The sequence below is a fragment of the Myotis lucifugus genome, unplaced genomic scaffold (genome assembly GCF_000147115.1).
Source record: "Myotis lucifugus unplaced genomic scaffold, Myoluc2.0 scaffold_1, whole genome shotgun sequence".
Taxonomy (NCBI): Eukaryota; Metazoa; Chordata; class Mammalia; order Chiroptera; family Vespertilionidae; genus Myotis; species Myotis lucifugus.
In genome coordinates this window covers 18,500,900-18,523,164 of record NW_005871049.1, presented here as the reverse complement: position 1 = coordinate 18,523,164, position 22,265 = coordinate 18,500,900, and the positions used below count along the sequence as shown (strand labels likewise).

Sequence of the window (22,265 nt, the reverse complement as noted above, 5' to 3'; positions counted from 1 at the left end):
TTCAGAGGGATTAGGGATTATTTTTTAAATTAATTTTTAATTTTTAAAATATGTTTTTATTGATTTCAGAGAGGAAGGGAGAGGGATAGAGAGACAGAAACATTAATGATGAGAATCATTAATCAGCTGCCTCCTGCATGCCCCACACTGGGGATCAAGCCCGCAACCCAGGCACGTGACATGACTGGGAATCGAACCATGACCTCCAGGTTCATAAGTCAACACTCAACCACTGAGCCAAGCCAGCCAGGGTGGATGTGGGATTATTACCAAATCTCTTCGATTTTCTACAACACACGAATGGGAAGGAGAGATGAGTTCCTCTGGGGTCCCTCAGGTGGATATGGGAGTCCTGCTACATCAAGTGAGTGTTGGTGAATTTGTTTTGTCTCAGTGAAAAGCAAACAACAATAAAAATATTAATGACAACAGCAACAGTTCCCTGTTTCCTAAGTGCTTATACACAGTGCGTTATATACAGTTAACTAACTTATTGAACACATCGCAATCTAAGTTACAAGGCTCACAAGTCTCAGTCCCCCATTTTAAGAATGAGGCAGCTGAGGCTCAGAGAGGCTGAGTGGTTTACCGAAGGCCAGAAGTGGAGCAGCAATGAGTCTGTTGACCCAATACCCTTGCTGCTCACCTTAAGTATATCACACTGTCTAGTATGATGCATTTCCTAAAGGAATGAGTTTTTAGTGAGCTGTTTTTGAAACCCTTAGTCCCAAGAGATATCTCAACAGAATGGTTACTACTAGAGGATTTAGTAGCTACCCAGCTGTGAGCCAAAGGAGAATAGTGCAGAGGTGTTAACTGAGGTCATAACCAGAAGAAGGTCTTCCTTCCAAGTGACCAGGGGGCATGGGAAACAGGTGTGGGAGGGTGGACAGAGCTAAACTGAAGGGACTGCTGCCAAAGCAAGGAATTGGAGACACCAGGAGCTGCGCAGAGAAGAGGGTGAGAACCCAAAAATGCTTAAGTCTGGAAAGCAGTTAGGAGAGGCCAAATTAACTGCTGCACTAAGTAAGACTCAAATATCTGGAAGTCAGTCCTTTACTCACCTCCATGTGGGTCATCTATGAAGGAAGAGGAGTATGTAAGCCCTGCTTATGTTAACTTTTATACCTTTATTTATAAATATACTATCTATATATCCATCCATCCATCCATCCATCCATCCATCCACATCTGCCTATACTGAAAGAAACATGAAGTTTCTCCATCCATCCACATCTGTCTATTCTGAAAGAAACCTGAAGTTTCTGGATCAGAGACAGACTTTCAATTACTCAGATAGCATCTTACCTTGGTTTCCCCATGATTCAAGTCCTCCTGATGAGGACAGAGGTTACTCACATGTATAGCGGAGATAGTGCAACAGAAGAGGAATTCTGAGATTATGAATCTTCGAGCTTATTTAGGAAATTTAACACATTTTCCTGTCCTGAGAGAGAGAGAGAGAGAGAGAGAGAGAAAGGTAAAGGGTGAGGGCGAGGGCGAGGGAGAGACAGAGGGGGAAGAAGAGAATGAGGGGGAGAAAGAACAAGTGCTTTAGAAATATAAACAAATTCACTCTGGAGAGAGGAGGTGAAATGAAGGTCCTATGTCTATTACTCTTTGGAATGTAAATTAATGTCTCCAGGAAGGTGCCTCTGAATCTCTCATGAGGCTCTATGGCTTTTTTGTCATTCAAGCATCCTTCACTGCTGTGGCAGAATTCCTTGCTTAGAAAGCTCTGACAGTGGAGGAATGTGAAAATATTCATGGAGAATTATTTCCTAAAACCTGTTTTTAACTTTGTTTAAAGGAAAGATTAAGGTTGGCTGACTCAGATGGACCAGGGCTCAGTAAACCTGCACAAAGGCTCAAGTTTGAGAGAGTCATTGAAATGTAGCCACATCTTTTGAGTTTTGGTTTGGTTTGTTATGCAGCATTATTAAGGCAATTGTGATATTAGTGAAATTAGAGAGAAATTGATAAGCTTAAGATATATTTCAGTGATAGATAATGAGTTTCTGGTTTGAAGGGTGGCTATATGATGATGTCATTTACTGACATGAGAAAAAACAAGAAAGAACAGTTTTTGGAAGAGAAAAATTAGGAGTTACATTAAATATATTTGAGATACTTATTGACATGAACATTTACATGTAAGACAATTGTGTACATGCATCTGAAATTTTGAGGACAGATGTGGGCTAAAATATAAAATTTAAGTATGGACATAATTTATCTAAGGAACTGAATGAAATCTCCTAAGGCGCAGGTAATTTTGACACAAACAAAAGGGCTTATGATAGAAACCCAAGGCACGCCATTTTTTAGAAGTCACATAGAAGAGGGGAGGGTTAGCAAAGGAGATTGGGTAGCCTGGTTTTCATAGGAGGAAAACCAGGAGAAAGTGTTGTCACATAACACCTTTACAAGAGAGTCACCATTGCCATTGAACATTGCTGAAGGCGCAATAAAAAGCAGACAGAGGTTTGTCTTGATATGACCCCATGGGAGTTAATGTACCTTGGTAAGAGCAATGACTGTACAAGCTGAATTGGGAGTGAATGGAAGATAATGGGGCAAGGAAGTGGGTGCAAACAGTGTGTGTAGACAACCACTTTCAACATTTTGCTATAAAGTGAAGAGAAATGGAGTAATAATAAGAGACATTTTTGTCTCATTTTGTGACTGTTAGCTATAATGCTGACTGCATTAAGAGGTCATAAAAATTAAATCCTTTTATTTGACCTTGGTCAATTCTTTACCCAGCCCCTTGATATGTATTTCAAATCTTCACCACTCTCTTGGAGACCCTTATTCAACTTCTATCCCCTTGTTTCAGCAAATGACTTCACCTCCTACCTCATGGAGAAAATAAAGGTGTTCTTGATGAACTTACTGGAAACTTATCAATAGGCAGCTGATCTAATTTCTTCTTTTAGAACAAAATGCCTTTTCTCTAGATCATGGCTAAGTTCTATTCCATTTCTTCCTTTCTCTGCCAAGAACCTATCTAATTTATTATGTGTTATTTACTTTTTTGAGCTTTTACCTTTTTATAGTACACTGGAGGCCTGGTGCATGAATTCGTGCACCAGTGGGGTCCCTTGGCCTGGCCTACAGGATAGGGCTGAAACTGGCTCTCCAACATCCCCTGAGGGGTCTCTGATTGCGAGAGGGTGCAGGCCAGGCTGAGGAACCCCACCAGTGCATGATCAGGGCTGGGGAGGGACTTGGGACGTTGGCCAGCTGGGGAGGGACCACAGGAGGGCTCCAGGGTGTGTCCGGCCTGTCTCGCTCAGTCCCAATCGGCTGGACCCCAGCAGCAAGCTAACCTACTGGTTGGAGCGTCTGCCCCCTGGTGGTCAGTGCATGTCATAGCAAGCAGTTGAGCGGCCTTAGCATATCATTAGCATATTATGCTTTGAATGGTTGAACAGACAACCGGACACTCAGCATATTAGGCTTTTATTATATAGGATAAGAATTCTAAAGGCTCTCCCATGTTAAAATATATTGATACCAAAACATTTTTTCTACAACTTATGTCCCTGTGATCATTTCATCTCTCTTCTTCTCTTTAAACTACACCTCTTGAAAAGAGAGTCTACATTTATTATCTGCAAACACTTTATTCCTTTAAACCAGTGAAATCTTGCTTTTGCCTCCATATATCTGTTCAATTTTCTAGCAATAATCTCCCAATTACCAAAGCTAAAGGATACCTCTCATTCCTCATCTTAATTTTATAAGATAATGAGAATAAATTTTCATAGCACTGTAATTAGAATTATTCAATTATTTTTGTAATTATTTTATTATTTAGTTAATTTAATTCCCCAGAATAAAACCTTCACATCCCCAGGTGATTTCTCATATGTGGGTCCTAGCAGACTGTCCGTCACCTTTTAGGCATTTGGTAAATGTTTGTTGAATGGATGAATGGACAAGTGGATGATGAATAAAAACACAATCCTTGTCCTCAAGAGACCACAAAAGAGTTCACAATCTAGTGAGGAGTTGGCATTCTATATAACACACATGTGTTGGAAATTTCAAGAGTAGAAAATCATATGACATCCACCCAGCCCACACACTAGAATGTGAAATGTCAGTAAATTGCCATCTGTCATTCTTAACTAATGAATCTGTCTATAAATTTGAAATATTAAGTTTTAAATTTTGTTATAATTACTTCATAAGAAATAGAATATAATTTAAATAGTGGGTCATAAAAAAGGTAAGAAAAGTATTTTATAATAACTTTAATATATAAATCTAAATTCTCATATTTTGAAGGTAAAAGATCTGGATTTAACCTATGTGAGGGTCTTTTATGGTATCATTAAGTCTCCGTGTACAAGAGAGCTACAGCTCTTTTAGCCCAACTATTTGTATGGTATAAAATAATGTTCTTTATAATGTTCTCCAGAAAGTTCTGATCAAATCAGTGCCAGGAGACACCTGTGATAGGAAACATATTTCCTTTTATGGTATCCAATTTCTGGATTATTAAAACTCTAAATTCTCCTTAGCATAATACCCTCTAGGTACTAAGTGAAATAAGTTACACAGAGAAAGACTAATACTATATGGTTTCATTTACATGTGGAATCTAAAAAAGCAAAACAAACAAACAAATAAAATAAAACAAAAACAGATTGATAGAAAAGGAGATCAATTTGGTGGTTTCCAGAGAGGAAGGGGTTTGGGGATGGGTGAAAAGATGAAGGGAGATGTAGTCAATAATATTGTGACAGGTTTGCAGAGTAACAGATGATTATTAGACTTAGATGATCACATTATAAGCTAGGTAAATGTTGAATCCCTATATTATACATCTGAAACTAATATAATAATAAACAACCCCCTCTAAATTCTAGAAAACTAGCTTCAAGTAACTTAAATTGGTCCAGTTTAACTATTTAAGTTGGCTGCTTTTAGCCACCTGAATTAGAGCTCATATATTTTTTTTTGAAAAGGGGAAATATAAGGATTTATTGTGATGCTTGGGGCAAAAATGGGGGTCAATTGAAGGAGGAATGGCAAACATATAGTAAGTAGTGGTATTAAAAATTTTGTGTGACTGAATAAGAGGTGTTAAATATTTTATTTATTGATTCATATAACAAATGTTTAATGAATGTGTTAGATATTATGAGTATTGCAAATCATTTCACTGTTTTGACCACCAATAATGTTTCCTGAGTTGAGTATTGAAATGTGGATGGGTAGCAAAATAAGGGAAAGACATTCCTTTATTCAACACATTTTTATAGAGCACCTGAAAAATCCAAAACGGAAAAAAAACAACACAAATGAACAAATTTAAAGATTTAGGGACAATCCCAGCTTCTGTTGCTGACAGTTTCTGCATATATCTGGTAGGTTTGAGCTTTCATTTTCATTGCATGAGCAAGGCACAGAATAAATACTATGACATGTGCAAGATGGAAGTACGGACACTCCCCAAATTTGAGTCTTCCCAAAAGATGATGTCATCAATGAAAGACTAAAGGAGGAAAATAAAAAGTCTTGCTTTGTAAGAAGGAATGGCAAAGAAACTTGAGTTTCTTAGTCTTGGCTTTAGAGAAGGAAAAAAAAGTTTCCTCTTATAATGTACTAGAGGCCTGGTGCATGGATTCGTGCACTGGTGGGGTCCCTCGGCCTGGCCTGTGCCCTCTTGCAATCCGGGACCCCTCGGGGGATGGCCAACATCCCCTGAGGGGTGTAATAGTGTGCAAAACAGCAGGTGGCCAGGGAGGAGCCTGAGCCCAGGCTGGGCACTGCGCAGCTCCTGCTCATCCCTTCCCTGCTGTGCCTGCTGCCACTGTCTCTCGGTAGTGCTGCCATGGAGGCAGGAGAGGCTTGTGTTGCTGCAGCTGCTCTCGCCAGCAGTAAGCACGGCTTCTGGCGCCCATTAGTCAGCTGAGCAGAGCTCCCACTGTGGGAGCGCACTGACCACCAGGGAGCAGCTCCTGTGTTGAATGTCTGCCCCCTGGTGGTCAGTGCACATCATAGACACTGGTCAAATGGTCAACTGGTCACTTAGGGTTTTATATATATAGATAACCACAAACAAGCTCAGAATCCATATTGCTGGTATCTCAAAAACCCCTAAGTGAGAAATTAGTTTAATGTTGTTATGAGTTGAAAGTTTTCTTAACTGCCTGGAGGAAAAATTTCTTGAGAAATGGATCTTAATCCCAGCTTGCAAATAATTCCCATTCCTATGGAATGAGTTTACAATTTTAAAAAATAAAAAAAGAAATCAGCCACTGTGAGTGAGAGACATAGCCTTTCAGCTCCCCCAAAATGAAATTAGATTTACAAAGACCATAGATAGTATTTTCTGATACAGGATAGAAAATATGTATGCATAATACGTTTTAAAAGTAAAAGTATAAATATATGAATGAACTAGAGACTATAAATATGTATAAGGCCTAGCCGGTTTGGCTCAGTGAATAGAGCATCAGCCCAAGGATTGAAGGGTCACAGGTTAGATTCTGGTCAAGGGCACATACCTCAGTTGTAAGCTGGATTCCATGGACCCGGACAATATTGAGTATTATTATGATTAGGAATGCCGTCTCCCAGAATGGCCTGCCTGGGTTTGGATATTGACTCTACCTACCGGCTAGCTGTACATATAACCTCGGGAAAGTCAACTTCTGTTTTTTGGCTTCAGTGTCCTCATGTGTAAAAGAGAGGTAAAAATAGTACCTAATTTAGGGGGTGGTGGTGGTTGTGAGAATAAAGTATGATACAGCAATCAGCACACTTTGCATGTGACAACTGTTTTTAAGTATTTCTATTTTTAAGACTCAAACTTATAAATTCTTTCTCTACTTCACCTTAATATGACATGTCTCAACCTACCATATTTCTTGAAATAAAGGGTGTCTTTTGAGCTCTATAGTTACCCTCAAAAGTAAGCAAGGCAGGCATGACCCTTTTTCCCTCATTAGGTACCTGAGGCTCCATGAGCCCTGGGGGCAGTAGAACAAAGTGATGAAGGGATGCAGGTTTGTTCCATGGCTCCGCATCTTTCTAATTACCATATCATGAGTAATCTGCTTTCCTCATGTATAAAAGGGATTGATCATAGTACTTCGACAGCAAAACAAACAAACCAGAAACAGTTGTAAGGCTTAAGTATAAGATGATTCATAGGAAATACTATCTAACACCCCTGGTAAATTATGAGTCAGCAAATATTAACTTTCTGTTCTTCATTTCTCCAAAATTTTTATATTTCATGTTCTACATTTTCAATCTAAATTATAGAATGTAGTTGACTGTGCTTTTCTGTCAGTTAGCATCGAGGCACTACTAGTTCGTAAATAATTCTAAACCAGAGGGTTTCATCTCATATATTCTATCTTTAATAGACCCTGGCTAGTAGCTAGAAGGTGCTTGATGTATGGCAAGATTTTGTCATAATGTTTCAAACTATATGTTAGTCCCATTGCCTGTACAAAATGGAAAGTAATAGGTGTTTTAGAAATGCTTATGTAATTTTCTCTTTGGACTCTAAGGACTAGATTTTTCTTTTTAAAGCAGAATCTTTGCCTTTTCCGGATTTTAGTCTTTCTATCAAATGGATGGTATTTCTGGAGCACTCAGTGTTCCTATTTATATTAACTAATGATTGCTAAATTATTTTAAAATATCAGGCTCGCCTATAAAAACTAAGCCTTATGGTGATTGGGAGGATAATAATGCTGATATGTGTAAACGAGGCCGCTTGTATCCATTGGGATCTGCTGTGCTGTCGCACACACTTCTCGGGGAGCTCGCTCTTTCTTGATATATGTAGTTCATTTACTCTATGCTTTCAGTGCTAAATTTTAGTAATTGCAAAACATCTGAGGAGCATGGGCCGAAAAAAACCACTCAAATGTGTTTTTAGAGCACCTCTGTGTTAGTAATTTTTTTGAAAAATATTGTACTACTTGTTATTAAAAAAAATCTGTGATTTGCAATTTAATTTGAAAAAAATGCACTTACAACTTGAAAACAAATGGTATACAATTAAAGCTTTTTTTTTTTTTTTAATTCCAGAGCAAGTTCAACTGGGTAAAATAGTGACTAATATTGAATCAGTGGGTAAAAAAATGGAGAAAGAAAAGCAGGAGTACCATGGAAAGCCCAGGTAATGTGCAATAAGCTAACCCATAGAAAACATAATTTTATTCTACTTTGCCAATATTTCCTGACCAATTCTTGTGGTTTCTCAAGTTTATTAACATCCCATGCACGAGGCTAATTTATCCTTCTGCTTGAGTCCCTCAAAGCATATCAATTATCAAAATTTTAGTTTTTAGTTCAATTAACTTTTGAACTGGAGGATGTGTGAATAGCTAAGCAAACCATCTGGGTTTTACAGTGCATAAGCTCAAATCCAATTTGTGGTTTTCTTGAGAAAAATGCCATATTTTATGATAATATTACAGAAGTTTGGGGTTTTAATAACTCATCTGCAACAATTATGGAACAGAGTTTTTATAACTTTTTCTTTTTTAATTTAATAATTTCAAGTTATTCTTTTTTCTAACAGAAGGTGCATCTGATCCTACAAAGCCAGTTAGAAGGCAGACATGTTGAGTATTGCTTCCGCTTTCCGAAGGTGGAGGGAGATGGGTCAGTTACTTTGTTAAATTATCCCACTAAATAGCATCATCCTCTTCAAGATAATTTTACAATTGAGTATATAAATATTGGCCCTAAAGCTACAGCTAGACCTTCTAAAGGCCTTTTGGCACATTTCGTAGGAACATTTATACTTGTAAATACTGCTCTGTTAAAATGTTGTTATTTTTTTCAGAGCCTTGTTTTACATTATTATTATGACATGATCAGAAATGTGGAGTAATTAGCACAATTATAAAAAAGAAATTTGAGAAAATGTTGCCATGGCGATACAGAATATCATTGCTCTTCCAATATTTATTGCTGCAAACTGTGCTTAATCCTAGAAGATCCTTGCTGAGAAGTAATTGTCCTCTTGGCTAATGCATAATAAGATACTCAAGTTTGGAAGAGTGTAATATATGTAGAGCTTTAATACTAAGGGTTTGGTATCCGTGATAAGATATTAATTGTAAAGGAACAGAAATGATTACACTGGAAATGTACTGGTTTATAAAAATTTCCTTTCTGCCTTTACTTAATTTAACCCAAGGCCCAGGTTGGTCTAGCAAGTGGTAACTGTTAAAAGAGAGTTAATATAGCAATTTAACAAAATAATCTAGAACTTCAGACTAACTAGTGTGGCTTAGTTGGTTTGAGTGTCACCTCATACACTACTAAGAGGTTCGATCCCTGGTAGGGTGCATGCGGGAGGCAACTGATTGATATTCTCTCTCACATTGATATTTCTCTCTCCCTAAAAATCAATGAAAAACATAACCTCAGGTGAGGATTAAAAATATAGTTTAGAATTTCAAGTAAGATTTTAATAACTAGAAACATTAACTAATTTGAAAACTTACTATTTTCAGTATATTTATTTGGGGCCAGTAACCCAAGGAAGAAGAATAATGACTTAGGGACAAGTGGACACTTATTAACAATAAATCTGTTCATTTATAATGTTTTTCAATATGTATTGCTTAAGAAAGTTGAATATCTATCAAATAATTAATTTTTCTGTAACTGGTAGAAGATAAAGGTTTCTCTACACCCAATTGCCCTATCTTTAATGAAAACATGTCTTGCTTAATGAGGAAGATCACCCCTATGGAATTAAGAGCAAGTACCTGTACTTCCAATGACAGCCTGGAGCACATATGCCTGAACTTAAATCCACCCAGATTTCTAGCTACGTTATGACAGTAGCTTGTTTCCTACCTTAGCAGTTAGCGTCATTTTATTAATATTAGAACTGTGATAGAAATGCAGAAGGAAAGACAAATAATTGTTTTGGGACATTATAGCTCAGGGTTTTAAAAAAAAACCTTTGCTTAATTAGACAGATAAAATGTCATTACACTGAAATTTTTATTGAAATACTAGAGGCCCGATGCACGAAATTTGTGCAAGAGTAGGCCTTCCTTCCCCCAGCTTCCAACACCGGCTTCCCTCTGGCACCGGCAAGCACCCAGGACCCTGGCTTTCCTTGCAGCCCCGGCTTTGTCCGGAAGGTCATCCGGAAGGAGGTCCGGTCTAACTAGCATATTATGCTTTTATTATTATAGATAGTTTTCCACATAATCAAGATAAGGAAACTTAGCAACAGAAAGGAAAATTGAATTAGTCAGGAAGTCAGGTGGGATTGTTAACAGTGCAGGGATAGACTCTAGGACTAATTAACATCAATTGACCAACTGTTTGTGACACTCAAAAGCTGTGGTACATTTATACCAGGGAATACTATGCAGCGGTAAAGAAGAAGCATCTCTTACCCTTTGAGATAGCATGGAGAGACCTGGAGAATATTATGCTAAATGAAATAAGCCAGTCTGAGAAAGACAGGTATGGCTTGATCTCAGTCATACGTGGAATCTAAAGAACAAGAAAAACTATGAACAAACTAGATCCAGAGACATAGAAGCATGGAACAGACCATTGGATCTCAGAGGGAAGGTGGGGGTGGGTGGGAAGAGATTAACCAAAGAACTTGTATGCATATATGCATTGCCCATGGACACAGACAATAGTGTGGTGAAGGCCTGGGGTGGGTGTGGGCTAGAAAGGGTCAATGGGGAAAAAAGAGGGACATCTGTAATACTTTCAACAATAAAGATTTAAAACAAAAACAAAACAACTACAAAAAAACCTAGTGCTCAGGGTTGAGGATAAAAAAAAAAAGTTCCTGTTCAAGATAAATGGACCGCTGTGAGAGCAGTTGTATGTAAACTACTTACAATTCTCCTGAAGATGCCTTGAAAAATACTATTTTTGAACTTTTTAGGTAGGCCATAAAAATATTGGCCCAATGAAAGAAATTTCTTTGGATAATAGATGAAGAAATAGGATAGAATCTTATAAATGTATGATTTATTTCCTTTTCCCCAAGTTATCTACATCTGACTTGCAGAGGGAAAACAAAATTAAAATACTTCTACTTTTTAAAATGTAAGTTCAAGGACGTGCAATTCTTTAATGTAGCTTTGAATTTTAACTTCAAAGATTAATATCATACATTAACATACTCTTTTTATGACAATAATGATAAATGGGAGTATATTCTAAATGTTGATTTTCCACCAAGGAAATTCATTTGTTATTCACTTATTTATCAAAGAGGATTTTTCAGTTGATAATATTTAGTGCATTTGGAAGTATGACAACTACATTTTTAAAATATGTTTTTATTGATTTCAGAGAGGAAGGGAGAGAGACATAGAAACATCAATGATGAGAGAGAATCATTGATCAGCTGCCTCTTGCAAGCCCCACACTGGGGATTGAGCCCACAACTCTGTCATTTCACTTTAATGTTTATAAAATATTTTGCTTAAGAGGATGAATTGTGGTCCACCTCTTTTAGAATCTTTCATTAATAGGGAATAATTTTTTAAACATGCAATTAGTGGTTCTAATTTGGAGCTTTGGCTCAGGGTTTTAAAAAAAACAAAACTTTAAACATGGATCAGATAGGAGAAAGCAAAGCAAACTATGACTAATCAGTTTATCTTGGCCCAGTTCTTGGTGGCATACAAATAAATTCTAGAATCTCAAATGGAGTTGTACAAAATTACCTGAATACTTATTTGACTTCTTATATTTTCCCTTGGCTATATGACTATGTTATATTAGGGGTACCTCATATCTTTAACTACCTGCATGAGTGTGACCACATGAGTGATGACTAGACTAATGGGTCTTATAAGTCAGTCATTTATTTACTATTTAATGAATGCCTACTATATGCCTAATGCAAAACTCTGAACAGGACAGTTACACTCTCTTCTCTCATGGGCCCTATTCTTTGATGGGTAAAATGTTTTAAAATCCTAACATTTTCTTTAACTTGTATATGACATGTGAATTAGCCATTTAATTTCTAGGCATGTATAATAACAAAATAATTGGACAGGTGCACAGATATGAATACTCAAAGACTTTTATCCTTGTTTACAAACAACAACAAAAATTGAAACAACCCAAATGCCCAACAAAAGAAAATTCATAAAACCATCAATATGTTAAATTCTTACAGTGGAATCTATACTAATAAAAGGGTAATATGCTAATTAGACCAACATCTTCCAGATGTCCTTCCTGACAAAGCCAGGCCCGGGTGAAGCTGGCTGCGGTCCCGGGTGCCTGTTGCCTACCAGAGGGAGGGAAGCCCAGGTTCTGGGTGTGGGGCCAAGGCAGAGGCAGTTAGGGGCAATCAGGCATGCAGGGGAGCAGTTAAGGGTGATCAGGCTGGCAGGCAGGGGGGTTAGGGGTGATCAGGCAGGCAGGCAGGCAGGCAGGCAAATGGTTAGGAGCCAGCGGTCCCGGATTGCAAGAGGGATGTCTGACTGCTGGTTTAGGCCTGATCCCGCATCCCCCGAGTGGTCCCAGATTGGAGAGGGTGCGAGCCAGGCTGAGGGACCCCCCACCACTGTGCATGAATTTCGTGCACCGGGCCTCTAGTCCTAATATATAAAAACCAAGGTCCATAATGGCTGACCGAAGGCTCAACCAAACACCAGAAGTCAGTCCTGTAGTCAGTGCTGGGTTGCTGTGGTGACCCAGCACTGACTGCCGAGGGGGCTACGGATCAGGCCCAGGGAGAGAGAGGCAGGGTCTGATCCACAGCCTCTGTGGCAGCTATTGCCTCTGTCTTTCTCTCGGCGCTTCGCCAGCAGCTATGCCTCTCTTTCTCTTTCTCTCCGGGCCTCTGCGGGGGCTGCTGATCAGCCCTGCCTCTCTGATCAGGCCCAGAGATAGGCCCAGAGATGCTGACTGGCATAGAAACCGACCAATCAGAACCAAATCTGAGTGAACTGTGAGGAGCCAATGGCTGCCTAGGAGGCAGAGCTTTTGATGCTGACTGGCAAAGAAACCAACCAATCAGAACCAAAATGTCTGGCAGGGGAGGGCAGTTGGGGGCGAGATCAGGCCTGCAGGGGAGGGCAGTTGGGGGTGAGATCAGGCCAGCAGAGAATTGAAGTTAGGGGTAATCAGGCAGGCAGGCAGAGGCATTTAGGGTGATCAGGCAGTCAGGCAGGTGAGCAGTTAGGAGCCAGCAGTCCCAGATTGCAAGAGGGATGTCCGACTGCCAGTTTAGGCCCGATCCTTGTAGGATCGGACATCCCTCAAGGGGTCTCCGATTGGAGAGGGTGCAGGCTGAGCTGAGGAAACCCCTCCCTCCATGCACGAATTTAGTGCACTGGGCCACTAGTGTTATATAATGGGCCAAAATAACAATGTGCATATTTTCACATTTACAGGGAAAGATACTCATGATAAAAAGTGTAAAAATCAGTTAAAAAGTTATATAAACATAGAAAAGATATGGCATATATTGCGCACTTTAATCATGACAAATAGTTGTCAGTATAAAGTAGTAATAAGAAGTTTAGTTCTTGAAGTCCTACATACTGCCTGGATTCCTATACTGACTCCACCCATTTCTAGCTGAGATAATATGAACTGCATACCACTTAGCTCATAAATGTCTTATTTTGTTCACTTTTAAAATGGGTATAATTATAGTAAACACCCAAAGGCTTCTTATGAGGATTAAATATGATAAGACACATAAAGGGCTTAGTATAGTGTCTGGTCAGTAAGGGTTTGCAATTATTACTAAAACTAGAGGCCCAATGCATGAAGTTTGTGCAAGGGAGGGGCTCGGCACTTGCAGCCTAGGTGGCTTGCCTTGTCCCTCGCAGCCCTGGCTTTGTCCGGAAGGATGTCCTGAAGGTCGTTTGGCTGTCTGGCCTAGTTAGCATATTATGCTTTTATTATTATAGATATTACGGTGGCAAATTAAGGATAATTTTAATTTTCTTCCTTTTGCTCATTTACATTTTCTGTCTCTTTCATAATATCTGCTTTTTAATTTTTCTGACTTGGTTGAAGCTCTCCAAGTCATGACAGAAAAACACATCACTTAAAAGATTTTTGTAAAATAGAGAAGAAATAGATATGATACATGCTCATTTTTCTTATTTTTATTAAACATTTTTGTTCAGAAGTAAATGTTGCTATTTGTTATTCTTGCTCAGAGCCATCAAAACTTGGTATTACTTTGTATTCACTCAATAATAAATATTTAGAGATGGTCTACAATGTGCCCTGAACTGTAGGGCACTGAGGGTACAATAGCTGCTATCTGTGTTAATAGGAGACAAGTAGTTTTTTTCCCAAGATTAAATATTCCTCTTGAAAGTTTGTATTTCTAAACAGGGACTATTAAATAACTCAGAGCCCCACCTTTATGTTTTTAAAACAGGATGTTGGACTCACACACCTTCCCCATCGTCAAAGGTGGCTTGTCCTCAGCATTCGGGGTCTACTCTTCCATGGGGTTTCTGAAAGACAGTGGTGAGTCTCATTGTATAAGTGTTGGTAGCAGTGATTTTCATTATTTTGCATTCGTTTAAAATGCAAAGTGAACAGTCATTTCATTTATATTTCATTTCAAATACTATGTCAAAAAGAGATTTCATAAATAGCTACTAATAATTTATTAGCGCCTTTTTCCAACTTCAGAGATTGGATTTTTTGATGTGTATGAATTTTGAAAGTGTTGGGAAATTATAAGGATACATTTTTATAAATTGTAAAGTTTCTTAATATTTAAGTTATTGTTACTTTTAAAACTATGTAATTCTTTTGAAGAAAATATAGATGATTCTTTAAAATTCCTTAAATGTGGTTGAGAATACTCTTTGGAACGTGGTGAGCTACTTGAAGACGTAGGGGCTTTTGGTTCAAATAAACTGCTTTGTACTTTTCCTTCTTTTAAAGTTATGACTCATGCACTTAAGCTACAGGCTGTCATTAAGAAAAACCTCTTCATGTAGAATGGGACTTTGATTAATTTTGGGAGAAATTTTTGAAAAGTTTCCAAATAAATTCCTCCTTGAGTTATCCAGTCATTTTTGTATAAAATTTTTTTGCTCCACTACAAATTTACCAGCCTTGTTTGGATTATTATAGAAGGAATTCCAGAATCAAGTGGAGGCTTATGAAACACATTTTCATTAATCCAACCAATTTCCCCCTAATCTATTAAAATTTGTGAATATAATATCAGAATTTTCAACAAATACAATAGACTGTTCAATATTTTTTACTAGAGGCCCAGTGCACAAATTTGTGCATGGGCGGGGTCCCTCAGCCTGGCTGGCGATCGGGGCCAGGGTTGTGGGAAATTGGCCAGGGAGAGGGGCCACGGCAGGTTGGCCGGCCCTGATCTGGGACATCAGAAGCGGCTGGCCAGGGGAAGGGACCATGGGAGGTTGGCCGGCCGCAGGAGGTTGGCTGTGGGAGTGCACTGATAACCAGGGGGCAGCTCCTGCATTGAGTTTCTAACCCTGGTGGTCAGTGCGCATCATAGCAACTGATCGACTGGTCATTCATCGTTCGGTTGTTTGGTCGTTCAGTCATTTAGGCTTTTATTTATATACTAGAGGCCAGGTGCACAAAAATTTGTGCACTCGGGGGGATGGGGGGGTCCCTCAGCCTGGCCTATGCCCTCTTGCAGTCTGGGACCCCTCGGAGGATGTCCTCCTGCTGTCTTAGGCCCAATCCCCGAGGGATCGGGCCCAAACTGGCAGTCAGACATCCCTCTGGCAGCCTCGAAGCCCTCGGGGGATGTCCACTTAACAGCAGGGAGCAGACCTAAGCTGCAGTCGGACATCCTTAGTGCTGCTGAGGAGGTGGGAGAGGCTCCCGCCGCCACCGCTGTGCTGGCAGCCATCAGTCTGACTTGTGGCTGAGCAGAGCTCCCCCTGTGGGAGCACACTGACCACAAGGGGGCAGCTCCTGCATTGAGCATTCTGCCCCCTGGTGGTCAGTGTGTGTCATAGTGACCAGCCATTCCCAGTCGTTCTGCTGTTAGGGTCAATTTGCATATTACCCTTTTATTATATAGGATAGAGGCCTGGTGCATGGGTGGGGGCCGGCTGGTTTGCCCTGAAGGGTGTCCCAGATCAGGGTGGGGGTCCCGCTGGGGTGCCTGGCCAGCCTGGGTGAGGGGCTGATGGGTGTTTGCAGGCTGGTCACACCCCCTTCAGGGTGAGGGCCCCTACTGGGGTGCTTGGCCAGCCTGGGTGAGGAGCTGATGGGTGTTTGCAGGCTGGTCAAGCCCCCCCTCCAGTGGGGACCCTCACCCCATGGAGGTTTGGCTAGCCTGGGTGAGGGGCTGATGGCTGTTTTCAGGCTGGCCACACCCCCTTTAGGGTGGGGGTGTCCCCACTGGGGTGCCTGGCCCATCTGGGTGAGGGGCTGAGGGCCGTTTTCAGGCTGGCCAAGAGCCCCGGCAATGGAAGCTTCCAGCCTCTCCTTTTTTTGTTTTTTTTTTAATTCTGGGATTTATTTACCTTCTATAATTGAAACTTGGTAGCTTTGAGTGGAGCTCAGAGCCAGCCAGGGCGGGGCGGGAAGCTTGACTTCCTTCATTACCAGGGACAACCCAAGCCTCCTGCTCACTCTAGCTCCGTGGCCGGCTGAAAGCAGGTATCTAGGGTTTTTTCATCTTTTATAATTGAAACTTTGTTGCCTTCAGTGGAGCTCAGAGCCTGCTGCGGCAGGCGGGAAGCTTGGCTTCCTCCATCACTGGGGCAACCAAGCCTCCTGCTCGCCCCAGCTCCATGGCTGCCGGCCGCCATCTTGGTTGGGTTAATTTGCATATAGTCGCTCTGATTGGCTGGTGGGCATGGCTTAAGGCATAGCGAAGGTACGGTCAATTTGCATGTTTGTCTTTTATTAGTGTAGACTAGAGGCCCAGCCTGGCCCCTCGGGGTATGTCTGATTGCTGGCTTAGGCCTGCTTCCTGGTGGTTCTTCCTTTTGCTCAATTTGCATATTATCCTTTTATTTTATAGGATAGATATATGCACCATAGCTTAAATATTTTTAAGGCTTGATCAGATAATTTGAGGCCCTGAGGTAGTAGAATAATGTATGGGTCTCAATTGAGTCTAGAATTGAATGCATATGAGAAGAAGTAAATGCTGTAAAAAATTCCTCATAAAGCATAGGTCTAATGGATGAATTTGTTTTAATGGGTAATAACCTTGAAATCTGACAACCGTGAAAGCTGGGCTTTACAGCCCTTAACTACCTCATAAGTAAAAACCCTACTAATTTTGTGACATTTATAATTTATCCAGGATCATCCTAAGGGTTGATGGGAGCCTCTGTTTTCAAAAACCGTCCATCTCAGATAAATCGCAAGTGTCTTTTCCTTGTGGAGGATCTTCTTAGCTTATTGAGGTGTTCAGGAATTCTCATGGTTTTAGTCAGAATGTAGAAATTGATTTAAGCCTTCTGTTTCCGTATACTCAGAGATTATTCTGCAGGGGCTTGACCACTATTTGCTTAATGCTAAAGAAAAGATAGAAGACCTTTCTAAAATATATGTTGAGAATGAATCCCAGTTAAATTGTGAGTGGAAGGCTGGCAGAATGGACAGTCACATACATGATATATTTTGAGATTTTCTAACAGTTCTATCTGTGCAAAAATTTTCTGCTGAAATAATGAAATATTTACTAATAGAACCATAACTTCATGTAAACTGAAGACTCCTACTTATCACAGTGATAAGTAACTGGCTCATGTTAGGCATTAATAAATATTTGTTGATGAATGAATGATTGAATGAATGAATGAAGGTAAATTAAAAGGAAAATCCACTTAAGTGGAATATATTTCTTTATGTATCTGTGTGTCTGTTTCTGCATATTAGGCTAAAATATGGTAACTGCTAAAAGGAAAAAAATTGGGGAAAGTAAAATACAATAATAATAGTAATAAATATAAACATACAAAACAATAGGACCAGTCACTAACTTTTAGTTCTTGTTTACTGTTTTTATGTAGACTGCAGAGATACCATTAAAATACGAAAAATGTTATGCAGCCTAGTTTATGTGCTTTAAAATCAAATTGTTGGGCAGATTATTAGTTTTATGATATGTCTCTTAGTACTAATATAACTTCCTGGGGAGTTGGAAGGTTGAACATGCTGAAAGTGTAAAAAATTGCAATAAAAATCTTTATTTCCATATGCTATAGGGTAGCTATTTTTTTCCCCTTAAAATGAAATGTATTTTTAATCAAGTAAGAGTGGGAATTTCATCACTGCTTTGTGGTATGTGAGGTTTTTGTTTTATTTTGTCTTGTTTTCAGCGAAACCACTTCTTTTATAATTGAAACATATTTTTAAAATAAGGGCAGAAATATCTGAAGACTTGTGACCAGCAATTTATTTATGTAGGCTATTAGTAAAATGTGAAATGTGTGGATTTTCTTTTTGAATAACCTTGGTGTGGTCTGGCTTTGTGTCTTGGGTGAAAAATAAGGAATAATTTTTATGTGCTTATTAATTTTTTAGTTCATTTTAAGGCTATTGTCTAAAAATTTGCTCAAGGCTTTTTCTTCACATCATTATTGGAACTCTGTTTAGTAAGTTACAGCTTCACTGAATGTCTGAGACAGTCACTGAGGCCTACTTAATAATAGAATGTAGCTGAAATCATGAGGGAATGTAGACCTGGTGGTTTCCTCTGGGATGTCTTGTAATTTACTGGCTCTTAAATAAAAATTGCCCAATTCTTTTTTAGAATAAGTAATTCTTAATAAATGAAAAAGGAAAAGAAATTAGAATGTAGGAATTAAGGCAAAGTCATTATTTCTGTCCATTTGACTTATATGTCATCCTATATAATAAAAGCCTAATATGTTAAGTGGTGGGTCATCTGGCCAGCTGTTCAACCAATCAAAGTGTAATATGCTAATGATATGCTAAGGCTGCTCAACCGCTCGCTATGATGTGCACTGACCACCAGGGGGCAGACAGTTGACTGGTTGACCAGTCACTATGATGTACACTAACCACCAGGGGGCAGATGCTCCGATCGGTAGGCTAGCTTGCTGCTGGGGTCCAGCCAATCGGGACTGTGTCAGACAGGCTGGACATGTCCTGGAGCCCTCCTGCGGTCCCTCCCTGGCTGGCCAACCTCCTGCATCCCTCCCCAGCCCTGATCATGCACTGGTGGGGTCCCACAGCTTGGCCTGCGCCCTCTTGCAATTTAGGACTATTCAAAGGATGTCAGAGAGCTGGTTTTGACCCAATACTGCTCAATGCAGGAGCTGCCCCCTGGTGGTCAGTGTGCTCCCACAGGGAGAGCACTGCTCAGCCAGAAGCCAGGCTCACAGCTGGCAAGTGCAGCGGTGGTGGCGGGAGCCTCTTCTGCCTCTGTGGCAGGGCTAAGGATATCTGACTGCCAGCTTAAGCTTACTCCCCACCTGCAGAACTTGTTCCTAAGCTGTCAGTGAGATATCACCCAAGCACTCCCAGACTGTGAGAGGGTACAGGCCAGGCTGAGGGAACCCCCCCCCCCACCAGTGCACGGATTTTGTGTACCTGGCCTCTAGTTATATATATATAATACTAGGGGGCCCAGTGCACGAATTGGTGCACATTGAAAGGAACTGTGGGCTGCGAGGCTGTGGTGGTTTTGGCCCATCCTCCGCGCCCCCACCCAGCCCCTCCTGCCACAGCCCCCAGTCCCCTGTCTACCAGCAGCCCCGCTCCCGCCGCCACCACTCCCATGCACTGATGGCGCCAGCCCCTCTCACACCCGCTCATAGTGTGGAGTGATTGGGGCCAGCACCAGCTGTGGGTGCGAGCGGGGCTGGCACTGGCAGCAGGTGGGGGAGGGATTGTGGCATGCGGGAGCAAGGAATTTTCAGTCACCACCAGAGGCATGCCCCAATGACAGTGACCGGCACCCTGCCTTGGTCTGATGCCCCCACTCACCTGCTCCACCATCCCTCCATGGCCAATGACTGCCATGTTTCGAGCTCTGCTGCTTGCTGCCAATGCCCGCCTTGTTCCATGTGCATCCCCTGGTGGTCAGCACACGTCATAGTGACCGGTTTTTCGGTTGTTCAGCTGTTCTGCTGTTCGGTCTATTTGCATATTTTATACACACACACACACACACACACATACACATACACACACACATATATTATATATCATTACATATAATCTATACATTATATATTAATGTATATATCTTGCACTGCTTGAAGTCTTGCCTTTTAAAGCAATATAACATAGTGATTAATAGTGAAGGCACTGGAGTTTTTCTAGTTACTCCAATGAGGTTAGAGTTTCTGCCAGTTTCCATATAACTCGTACAAGTTATTTAATCACCCATTGATTTATTAGTTCAATAGGGAATAGTAACAATACCAACCTCAAAGTTTTTAGATAATGCTCATAAAGTATATAACATATATCCTGGTATTGAATAAAACTGAGTTATGATTACTAGTTATAATTCCCTAGATATAAACTATAAAACATAACAATTTAAAAAACCTGGTGTTGGTGATCTAGTTTTGACCCTATCCTAAAGGGAACATTACCAGCAGCACAAGACACACGTGATTACAACTCTGACTTGCACTATCACAGCTTAAACTCAGGAAGTGAGGTTTATTGTTATTGTATAAACACAATCACTGTGCCTTTCCCAGGATTCAGCTGTTTTTGCCATTGTTATGGTAGGCATTGTGTTCCAGACCTTGAATCTGCCTGTTTACCCTCCTATTTCAATAAATTTGGCAGCTCACTCTTTAACTTGTATTACTCAAGTGCCCCTTTCACCAGTAACTTGAAAACTTTCTCCCCATCTTTATGGTTCTAAGGTAGGGGTGGGGTATGTCTGGCCCACGGGCCATATAAGACCCGAGAAATCATTTGGTCTGGCCCTGCCAAGGCATTAGGGGTGAGTTAATTAAATGTTTGTCCAAATATAGCAGGCTAACTTTTAAGTTGATCTTTTTGTATGACCTGCTATCGATGTTATAAATATCCAAATGGGCCTGGCAGAAAAAAAAGGTTCCCCACTCCTGTTCTAAGGGAATAGGTGCATGGCATAAATGCTTTAACAGACTTTTTCAAAAGTAAGCTCTGAGAGAAGGCAGATGTGTCAAAGAAGCCCACATTGCTCTACATAAGAATGAACTCTCCTTGTGGCCTGGTGCAAGTCCCTTTAATTTTCTGGACTTTACTTTCAGCAACTGTAATCCTCAAGAAAAGAATGAAACTGCCCTCAACAAAAGGGATGTAAAGGTTAGAAAATTTTTCTTTTTCATTTTGTGGAGTCTTCTCAGATATTAAAACCTCTCTTACATAATTATGGATTGGAGAGAAAAAGACAGGTCCACAGACTCTGGTCTTGGCAAGAGTTTTTACCTATTCTTACTTTTCAAGTTCACAGCCTCGAGACCCTCAGGATGAATCTCTTTAAGGATGTCCTTTAACTCTGTCACACATCAATCTCCACTAGACACCAGGGATGTCAGGTCACCTCTTATCACCAAACCCCCACTCTTTATATAAATCTGTATGTCTTCTTTCCTGACCTCATCCCACACCCTTCCCATTCCTGAATCCCATGGACTATTCTCCCTGAACTCATAACCAGTAACTAGCAAAAATTCTAAGTCCTTACTCTCTTCTAAGGGTTCCATTCATCCTTATGGTCTAACAGAAATCTGGGCTCTGTTCCCATCTGTGAGGATATTTCTTCCTTTGCTGCTCTTCGGGGTGGTGATGGTCTTCTCTCTTCTAAGCCTCACAGCTCTGGCATTGAAGATGGGGGTGGCTGTTACCTCTTTATTCCTCATGCTGTTTTCAGACCATTCTCCCTTCTGCTTCCTTAAAACTCCCGGCTTTGAATGTCGTGTCATCAAATGATATCCTTCACTACCTCTCCTTCTTATAGTCATCTATTGATTTGTATCTGTTCTCTTATATCTTAAAAATTTTAGTCCCCAGATCCATTCAACTTTCTCTAGCACTAGTCTTATAATAGCTTTGTGATTTTGATATCCAAACAAATAAGCTCTCTTACTCATTGGCTTCTCAATTCCCTGATCTCTTTTCCTTCCACCATACTATATGTATTCTCTGATAGTTGTGGCCCAGAGATTTTTGAAATATTTTTTTAAAATTTCACTCTGTAGAGCACCACCATTCAACCAGTTCACCTCTAAACTAATAATTAAAAAAACAAAAACAAAAACCAACTCTCATTGGGAGTCATGGGGCCCCTAATGTTCATAGGAGGC

The 22,265-nt window shown here is 40.3% G+C and overlaps 1 protein-coding gene across 1 annotated transcript in view; it reads left to right on the top strand.

Moving 5' to 3' along the window:
• Nucleotides 1–22,265, top strand: part of IQCM (IQ motif containing M) — a 188,869-nt gene that overhangs the window by 81,391 nt on the left and 85,213 nt on the right. The window contains exons 8-9 of the mRNA XM_023752841.1: nt 7,288–7,339; nt 8,065–8,155. Coding sequence (XP_023608609.1) covers nt 7,288–7,339; nt 8,065–8,155 — 143 coding nt within the window. The remainder of the gene's footprint in view (nt 1–7,287; nt 7,340–8,064; nt 8,156–22,265) is intronic.